The sequence below is a fragment of the Tenrec ecaudatus genome, chromosome 7, assembly GCF_050624435.1.
Source record: "Tenrec ecaudatus isolate mTenEca1 chromosome 7, mTenEca1.hap1, whole genome shotgun sequence".
In the NCBI taxonomy this organism is placed as follows: Eukaryota; Metazoa; Chordata; class Mammalia; order Afrosoricida; family Tenrecidae; genus Tenrec; species Tenrec ecaudatus.
Window position 1 is genome coordinate 1876269 of NC_134536.1, and position 9932 is coordinate 1886200.

Genomic DNA, 9932 nt, shown 5'->3' on the forward strand with positions numbered 1-9932 from the left:
CCCCATCCCTACATGGAGAGATGCTGAGGGGAATGAAACCTGCGCTTTGCAAGTACGGTTGGAACATTTGCAAACCTGTACCCACCACTGGGGCTGGAGCACTCCAGAGAATTCACATTGTTTCCGCAAGACCAGTAGTGAAGGTAAGGAGTAAGATGAGCCCAGATTGTGAAGGCAAGTCCAGCGACACTTAGGAGACCATCACTCTCCAAGTGACTGTCACAGGGTGCCATGAAGTCAAGCAGAAGCCAGAGAAACAACAATCCAAGTGCAAGACAGATCAGCGGACTTTAACAGCACCAGCAATATTCCAAGGAATCTTCCAAAAATGAATTATTGGCAGAAACGATCAATGTATTTAAGCTCAAACTGGAGAACATCTTTATAACTGGCTCTCTGGTTTTACTATGCATGCCTCTTAAAAACAATTATCCCATACCTTTGCAAACAACAAAAAAAAACCCTGCAAATTTAACCCTGATGTGAGGAACCCTGGTGGTGTAGTGCTAACGAGGGGCTGCAATCCACATGGTTGGCAGTTTGAAGCCACCAGCACCTTCAAGAAATAAAGTTCGAGCTTTCTACTCCCATAAACAATTACAGTCTCAGTAATGACTTGATGGTAATGAGTTTGGTTTTGGTGACCTTAGAAATCACTACCCAGCGCTTGTGAAATCACCATGTAACAAGGAGTGTACGCTTAGAAATTTATTCAGCTAATAATAACAATATCCACCCAAAAAATCACGTTTTTGAAAGCTATCTTTTGAACGCTCTAGGGACTTTATACAAGGCATTGTTTATTAAGATTTAAATGTGAGAATAATATTATTTTCTGAGTGCGGTGGCCAGTAGTGGCCCCCTTTCATCTTTCTACTGAGAGTTCATGCAAAGGAAGGTAAATACCATCTCAAGGCTGACAACTGAGGCCCAGAAAGACACTCTGAGGACACCAGGAGCCACCCAAGTCCCAGCCCTCGTCAGACAAGAGCCAGAGGCTGACAGCTGTGAACAGGAAGTCACCTGGTTTTCTGTAGCAGGGGGTGGAGGAAATCACCATACACTCTACTCAGCGCTGAGTTCTGATTCTGACTCAAGCAGGCCGCCCATCACCCTAAATCATCAACACCCCACACTCAGCTGAACCAAACCTTCAGTGCAGCCAGGACCCCCCACCAAGAAGAGAGAGTGCCTCCCAAGTCCATGAAGCAGTTGGTGCTAGCTGTCTGGTCAATCAGCTCCTCAGGTATAAGCAGCCCTGTTGGCCCCGAGGTTAAGAGCCCAAAGCGGGGGTGGAGGTAAGGGAGGGGGTGGCAGCTCTCGCTGCTAACCACTCATTCGCAGCCACATGCAGAGCCAGGTGGCTTGGGTTCCCTGTTCTTTGGGAAGCGACAGTGGTTTAGAGGGATCACCACTTCAATACAGAGATAGCCCAAGTCTCTGCTGCCCATTGGGGTCACGCAGACTAGCACCAGGCAGGATGGCACCTGATAGCAATCCTCTGAAGCATCCAAGAACCACCACCTTACCAAGCCAAACCAAACCCATCCCACACTGACAAGTCAATTCCTCTCGGAGCAACCCCATGGGCAGAGCAGAACTGCTCCCTAAGGTTCAGAGTATAAATCTTTATGGGAGCAGCCAGCCTCATCTTCTTTCTGTGGTGCGACTGGAGGGTTCAAACCGCAGACCTTTCCATGAACAGTCCACCACTTGAACCAATGCACCACCCGAGCTTCTTACTACCTCCTTAAGCAAGCGCAAAGTCCGGAACCTCAAAAAAAAAAAAAAAAACAGCCGTTTAAGCAAATCCACTGTCTGCACAGCATCAGAGATAACAAAGGCAACCAGCATGGCCTCTGACTGTCCTGGGCACTATTTGAACATGTAACCATGCTCATACAGAGCCTGACACAGACCAAGAGGCAGTGGGTCCCAGAGCAAGGCACAGCTGTGTGCTTAAAATCCAGGAAGAACATGGGCCTCAGGGGGGTATCCTGTGTCACCATGCTCACGCAATCTGTGTGCTGAGCAAATCAGAGAAGCTGGATTCTATGAAGACCACACCATCAGGATCAGAGGGAGAATTGTCAAACTACCTATGTTGTACAGATGACACAACCTTGTTTGCTAAAAGGGATGAGGACCTGAAGCACTTGTTGAGGAAAATCCAGCACTAGGGCCTTCAGTATAGATTACGACTGAATGTCAGGAAAACCAAACTCCTCACACCTAGATCAAAAGGTGACCTTGTGAACAAGGAGAAAGACTCAAGTTGTCGTGGGTCTCACCTTGCTTGGACCCACCATCCACACTCCTGACAGCAGCAGCCACGAGACCAACAATACACGATAGTGGGCAGATCTGCTGCAGACTTCTTTAAAGTGGTCAAACGCGAAGAGGTCACCACTCTGCAGACGAAGGTGCACCTGATTCCAATCCTGGTATTCAGATCAGCTCCCTGCGTGTGAAAGAGGACACCGAGAAAGGCTGACCAAGAACTGGTGTGTTTGGACTATGGTGTGGCACAGACACTGAGACTGCCATGAGCTGGCACAAGAATGAATGAGTGTGCTCCAAGGAGCAGGCTCTTTACAAGTGGGCACGTTGGGACTTCCTCTTTTGCACTTTGGCCACGTTATCAGGAGGGACAGTCCCTGGACAAGGACTTGGGTTGGGCTTGGTAAAGTGGTGGTTCTGGATGCTTCAGAGGATTGCTGTCAGGCATCGTCCTGCTCAATGCTAGTCTGCGTGACCCCAAGGGGCAGTAAGGGGAGTGGTGGTGGTGAAGAAGAGAAAGACACTCACGAAGCCAGCTGGCTGCAACAACGGGCCGACACAGCAACAACTATCCGGATGGGCAGGACAGTCGTCACACTATCCGTGGTGCAGGGTTGAGAAAGCCGTGCTGTGCCACATTCAGCTTAAGACGCGACAATACTGTCAATGCCATAAAAGCTCAAACGCCTTTCCTTTTTTTGGTAATCCATACATTTTAATTTTAGCCCTAAATTCCTTTCCTGCAAAAGAAAGAAGTCCTGGCAGTTTTCCAGTCATCATAAACTATCTAGTACTTTCGGTTCCTCAACATGATCTCATGCCTGACACAGTTGTAAATGCTCACGTGTGAAACTTCAAATGATCCTTCAGTTTGAGGATCAACTTGGTGGGGAGAACACACGTCCCTGGGTGCTCCCCTTCACCCGTCAGCACCGCCCCCTCTTGTTGGTGAAAGTATCCTTCGAGTGGAGCTAACATGATGAGCGGGAAGCTCTGGGTGTCCAGTTTTGCTGGCAGGAGTCCCAGGAAACAGGAGGTGGCACACCTTGAAAGTGGTCAAAAGCAGCCTCCAACACAGCCAGCCTTAGCGCAGCCCCACGCCACGCAGGCAGTGATGGCAAAGTGCAGGGATGACCGGAGGGCTGCAAGACTGTCAGCTCTCCCAGGGCTCCTGCACAAAAGTACCGCCAGCGGGCCAGTCCATGGGCCACACAAGCTCTGAGCGGGTTGAAGGACTGTGGGCCTGGGCACCCTGTTCTACCAGTGTCAGATTTGGGAAGATGCTTATGTTTGCACCCCTGTCCTAAGCATTCGTGATGCCCTAGTTCCAGGGCACCTGGGAGGTGACTGGGTGACTCCAAATAAACCATCACCCAAGAAGTCAACAGACTCCACCTATTAGGATCCTGATTTTCAGTCAAGTCGCTTCTGGAAGTGCCATTCCTATATGTATTCTATATGTAATAAAAATACTCCCTATAGGATTTACTAACATTTTTTGACATTATCCCAAAGTTCAAGTGTGACAAATGGTGTATAAACAAAGTGACCCATGCCACACAGCAATGACCAATCCCTAGTAATGAAGTCCCACACACTACAATTACGTCCTTAATGACACAACCTAACCCTTTTGTGTTTATCCCGCGCACCAGTTTGGCACCATATCCTTGGTCCTCTGTGACCCAGTTTACTTGAGAAAACGAAAGAAACACTAGTTCTATCATCTCATCCTCAGGCAGAAGGTGGCAACTCCACAAGGACCCAGAGTGAACAGGTGCCCCTGGCCTGTCCCTGTTCCTCATGCTATCTAATAAGCTCCAATCCAACAGCAGTCCTTTCGGGCCGTGCACCATAAGAAAGTCTTTTTCACTGGCAGGAGGACGGTGGACAGAAACTGGTCCAGCTGAACAAGTCAGGTGTGAGCATGAGCGCACATGCACACGCGCGCGCGCGCTCACACGTAAGACTCTTACCAGCTACTACAGAACAATGCAAATAGAACGATTTAGAACCATCACTGAGGGCCAGAGTAACAAAAGGTCAAGAGCTACCTGTGTGGTGGAAACCCCCATCATGTGACCTCCATCACCCTGTAAGAGCCTTCTGCAAACAAATGTTCAGATCCACACCTGGGATTGTCAAAACTACTTGAAACAGAGTAAAGATGCTTGGGCAAGTCATAAACCCACCACTGCTCTGCCACCATGACAGAGCTGCACAACGTTCGCAACTTTACCTGAAGACTTCCAGTCCCACCTGACTGACCAGCCAGAAGCTACTTTTTACACACCTGCTAGGGTAGTATCTGTTTACTCAAGAAGATATGAATCATCTTGCTTCTCAAAGATCAATCAGAGTACTGAGATGCAACCTAGAAGCGCCACGTGTGGCGTCCGCACAAAGGCTGAGCTATTTATACCCATCATTTTGACGTGATGACCAAAGCCCCAGGCCCAAGCCATGGCATTTTCACCTGCCCCAGACACAGGAGAAGGCTGGACAATGAACAAGGAAGCCTAAGCACGCGATGTGTGTGGTCACGGAGCTGGAGATGAACAGGCAAAGCCCCAAGGGCGGTCCAAAGAACAAACAATCTGTCTGGGAAGGAGTACGGCAGAACGCACCCCGGAAACAGGATTGCGAGTCTTTGTCTCACATACCTTGGGCAGGTTGTCAGTAGAGACCAGTCCCTGGAGAAGGACAGCATTCTTGGGAAAGTGGAGGGGAAGCTGGAAAGAGGAAGGCCCCTGGAAGAGATGGACTGTCACAGCGTCTGCCAATCAGGGGCCCCAACATGGCAATAGATGTGAGGTTGGCACAGGGCAGGGCAGTGTTTCGTTTTGCTGTACATAGGGGGCTATGTTTTGAAACCGACTCAAAGGCACCTCCCACAAGCAGCTCAATAAATGAATAAATGACGTTAACGAACTATCTCAGGAAGCCCTTGGTTAGTTATCGTGGGCCGGTTTCGCATTTACAATAACTTTCGCACAGATTTAAGAATGAGGCATGAAAATCGTTACTCCAAATAAACTCACCGCCATTAAGTGGACTGTGGCTCATGCTAGCCTAGCAGAGTTTTCAACAACTTTTTAAAAGGCTAATGTGGCATCTTTGTCAAAAAAAAGGTAGAGACTGATAAGTCCATAAAAGAAACCATGTTCAATATCGCTTCCACAAAATACTATTAAAGCACTGTGTGGCGGACATGGAGTTTTGTTTTTTTTAATGTCACAAGCTTCACGTACTGAGAGCCAGAGAGACAAGGCAGAGACCCCAACAACAAATTAGGTAGCGTTCGAAAGACCAGAGTGCAAACCCTTTGGGGGCCAGCAAAGTTCTCTCTCTCTTCAGGGCAGGGAGAAGCAGGGCCTGGGAGCCCTGGGAGCTAACCGCAGGTCAGATTCAAACCACCAGCCACTCAGAGGAGAAAGAAGAGACCGTCTGCTCCCATAAATATTCACAGCCTTGGAAACCCACTGGGCAGTTCTATTCTGTCTTGCCCGGGTCACCACAGTCGGAATCGACTGGATGGCAGAGAGTACGGCCGTTTTATTGAGTGGGTTGTGAAGGGGAAGTGTTAGCGACAAGCCCTGACGTCAGGATCAGGAATCTCAAGAGAAACTACCTCTTCACAATAAAAAGGACAGGAGGAAAATGTAGCCTTCAGACGTGATTCTGAGTTTCAGCTTCCCACAGTCAGCAAGACAGGAATTCAGTTTAATATCAATCTCCGGAGGATAAAATATAAACGCTAATATAGGTCATCAATTCGCATTTTAGAAATCTTAAAGGAACCTAGGCTTCACTTAAAGTGTAGGAAGGGCTGAAAAATAGTCTATGATAAAACACAGCTAGCTTTTTATAGAAGGATTGGTATGTGCTGCCAATCCCAACCTCAGGGCCAGGGGCTGTAATTCCCTTTGGGAAGGGGTCTCTTTGTTGTGCTAAGGAGTGGCGGGATTCCTGTAGGGCGTGTCTAGAGCCCATCCCTTCGGAGATGGCACTTAATTCCATTCACAGGAGAGACTAACCAGGAGATCAAGCAAACAGGGGGAAGGGCGAAGGGGCCACAGGGCCATCTCGGGAGCCAGAAAGCAGACCAAGAGAACCCTGGCTGCTGATGGCAGACCCCTGACTACAAGAAAACCCCGTGTTTGTGAAAGCCGACCCCCATGTAGCATTTCTGTTACAGCAGCTCCAGGGAACTCAGCCATCACCCCCCCTTTGGAACCAAAGAGTGAATGTGAAAGAGAAAGTAAACCCAACCACTTTGGTTTTTTAAACATTTTAACTTTCTTAAAAAGAGGATGTAATGTAAGGGCCAAGTCATTTATCTTCCTAACTATCGAAACCACAGAACTATCTGTGGTTATCAAAGCTGCCCAACCACCTATCGTAAATGATTAATAGTTATAAAATTGTATAACTGACCAATGTATTTAAACCAAAAAAACCCCCAAAATACTCTCCAGAGCTATAGTCTCATATCCCACGACCGAGGCATCAATCTCAACCCATTTCTACCTTTTAGTCCCATACACATGGATACAAAGATTACCCACACCAGTTAATTCTTCCGTCCGAAAAACACCTACAAACCAACCACCCCAGTGGAGCTTGCCAACATTTACTGACCACTCGATGAGGGCAGGAAAATGTGTCTACCTGTGTGAAACCTAAGGCAGTGTGATGGCCACGGAGTAAACAGATACTACCCTAGGCAGGCCAAACAGAGTGGCTGGCCTGGAAATGTGGGTTTGCAGGATGATTAGTGTGATGTCACTCACAGGCATCAGAAGAAGAAGATCCAGTGTGTCTGGTGTAACGCCTAATCTCTATGTACACCAAATACATTTAATTGGATGCAAAAGTGCTTTTGAAACTTCATTTCACTGTCAAAGGCTTTCTCATTCCAGAGTGTCATTTCTGCGAGTGGACAAGCACATCCTCCTCTCCTCGAAGGCCAGCCACCCAAAGGAGGAATCCTCCAAATGACAGGGTGCCCCAAACAGACCCTGTCAGGCAGAGTTTCTAAGACTGTCAGCATTACAGAAGCAGACTGCCTCATCTTCCTCTAAGGGAGGAGCTGGTGGGGTGGAACTGCCAACCTTTTAGCAGAGGACTGCTTAACCTAGGGCGCCACTAAGTGCCTGTAAGGGTAGGCCAGTTTTAATGCAATAGCTACTTATTTCTCTAACCAAAAAGAAAAATGCTCAACTAAGTATTTGAAAATAGAATCTAATTAAATCAATTAACTAAAATGTGTCTGGTTTAGTATTTTTAGGTGCCAACTCACAATTTAAAATCCCTGGAGTTGGCTGAATCTTCCACTAAGGGTCCCTTTCGTCAACCCACCCTGAGAGATCTCTTCAGGAATGGCAACCCACCACCCGGAAAAAGCTAGAGCACTATGTGCTAAGGTAATCTGGTACAACCTTTAAAAACAAAACCTCAGAGGAAGGAGGAGGCCAGGATGACAGCACTAGTCTGAAAGCAATGTTGAAGGACAAGTCCCCAAGTCTTTGCTTATTAGAACCTAACTCCCGGAGCACCTGACTGAGAAGCAAGCTCTTCCGTGGGCAGGAATGGTCAGAGGAACCAGTGCTTCCCACCAGGGGGAAAATTCAGCCACCGTCACTGGGGCTGGATTAAGAAAAGGGATTTCAAGAATGCTCGCACCTGCCAACCAAGTCTTGGTGCAATTCCGTCTCACCCCAGGGCTGACAGGTGAACCAGAGCGCGGCTTTGAAGGGATTTCCCCATTCCCGGGCAAGGCACAATCCCAGAGCCGACAGGGAACAGTACTCGGACCGACTGGGCCCCGCTTCACCTGTCTGCTGGCCACAAACAGGCTCAGACAACAACCGTTCCAACGTCCAGAGCGGTGCCATTGTCGCGGGCCAGGGCCGGCCTCCACTTCCTCCTATTCCCGGGCAGGGATTGGCCGACGCCCTTGGGCAGCGCAGGAGCCAGTCTGGGGGGGCCCTTCCCGCCCGGGCCCCCTTGCCGCCCGCCAGACACCCGGCGGGGGCGGGGTGGGAGTGTCGGTGGAACCCTGCAGCCCCGCGGTCACATGCTCGCCCACCAGCTCACCCTGAGCGCCACAAAGGTCCCCTGAACCCGGGAGGGACGCCGGGGGAGCTCGAGCGAGCGAGCGAGCGGGGCACGGCCCCTCAACCCCTCCAACCACCGGGCCCGCACCTGAGTGCGGGGCCAGATACTGGGGGGAAGGGCCCGGGGAGCTACCAGAGGCCTGCAACGGAGGGGGAAGACCCAGTAGGTGGGGGGAGGGCAGGTTGGAGGGGACTGAGACCCTGTAGGGCAGGGGGGAGACCCAGGGGAGCAGGTTTAAGGGGAGCAGAGAGCCGGCAGGTGGAGAGAGCTGGCCAACTGGGAGACCCCCACAACGGGCGGCAGGTGTTTGTGGGGAGACCCGGCGTTCTAATGCGGGAATCTGGAACGTGGCGGGTGGAGAGGGGCGAGGGGAGCGGTGAGACGCGGCAGGTTGGGGGAAGAACAGGGGAACCGGGAGGGGGAACTCCGGCAGATTTAAGGGGCGCTGGGACGCGGGGTGGGGAGGAAGAGGGGCAGCCTCACGGAGACCCCCCCCTGCCCATCCCCCCACCTCCAGACTCGGCGCGCCCCCGCCCCCTGGACTCCACGCGACCCCGGCCGCTCCCCGCCCCACCCCACCCCCGTCTCCGCGGGTCCCTGGCCCCCACTCCTCACTCCGAGTGCCCGCGCGCCCCCGCCCCTCACCCTGAGTCCCAGCGCGCCCCCCCGTGCCCCGCACGCCCGCGCGCCCGCCCTGAGCCCTGAGCCTCCGCGCCCGCCCGCCCGGCGCACCTCGGTGGGCTGGCTGATCTCGAACAGGTCCAGCCGGTTGGCGTTCCAATGGTGGATGATGTCGGCCAGCTTCCGGCGCTCCTCGTCCCGGCCGCCCGCCGACATGCTGACGGCCGCCGGCGCCGACAGGCTGAGGAGACTGGCAGGCCCGGCGCGCGGACCTCCCCGCGCCCCGCGCCCCGCGCCCGCCGCCGCCGCCGCCGCCGCTCCCGAGCGTGCCTCACGCCGCGCGCCGCCGTGCGCGCGCCCGCGCCGCCGTGCGCGCGCCCCTCCGCGCCGCGCCGCTAGGTGCTGCTGCGCCGGCCCCGCCCACCTCACCTCGCGCCGGCGTCGGGGCGGGGCCGGCGGGGCGGGCGGCGCGGGCGCTGGGCGCAGCGGGGGAGGCGCTGGCTCGCTGAGCTCGGACCTGTGCCAGGTGCGGCCGGGCCTGCCCGCTGACCGCCTGGGGACACCGAGAGCAATAGCCACTGACCTCGGCGCCGGCACCTCCATCCCCACACTGCCGCCCCTCCTGATGCCCCTGCCCCCTGCTTCCTGGACAGACACCGCCCCTGCCTGCCCACACCACTGCCCCCCATAGTGCGCCTGCAGTGTGAAGTCCAAGTCCTGCACCCTCTGTGTGTGTCTCTAGCAGCAGGCAAGTTGCACCAAGAAGGACCACATGGACTACCAAACTCGTAAATGGTGGGTACTTGGTGGACCTGGAAGGGTACCCATGGATGTGGCACCCTGAAATTACAGGACCCTGTAGTGGCATCCATCATGGCCTACGGTGGCAGAGCAGAGCTGCCCCTTGGGGT

The 9932-nt window shown here is 52.7% G+C and overlaps 1 protein-coding gene across 8 annotated transcripts in view; it reads right to left on the reverse strand.

Annotated features, from left to right (window-relative positions):
* The window catches only part of AFDN (afadin, adherens junction formation factor), a 99942-nt gene extending 90621 nt beyond the window's left edge, over positions 1-9321 (reverse strand). For 7 of the 8 annotated variants that reach the window (XM_075554269.1, XM_075554267.1, XM_075554270.1 and 4 more), the window contains exon 1: positions 9133-9321. In XM_075554269.1, the coding sequence (XP_075410384.1) occupies positions 9133-9237 (105 nt within the window). In that variant the 5' untranslated portion in view covers positions 9238-9321. The remainder of the gene's footprint in view (positions 1-9132) is intronic. The other variant, XM_075554263.1, reaches the window with a different exon arrangement.
* Between the last annotated feature and the right edge of the window lie 611 nt (positions 9322-9932).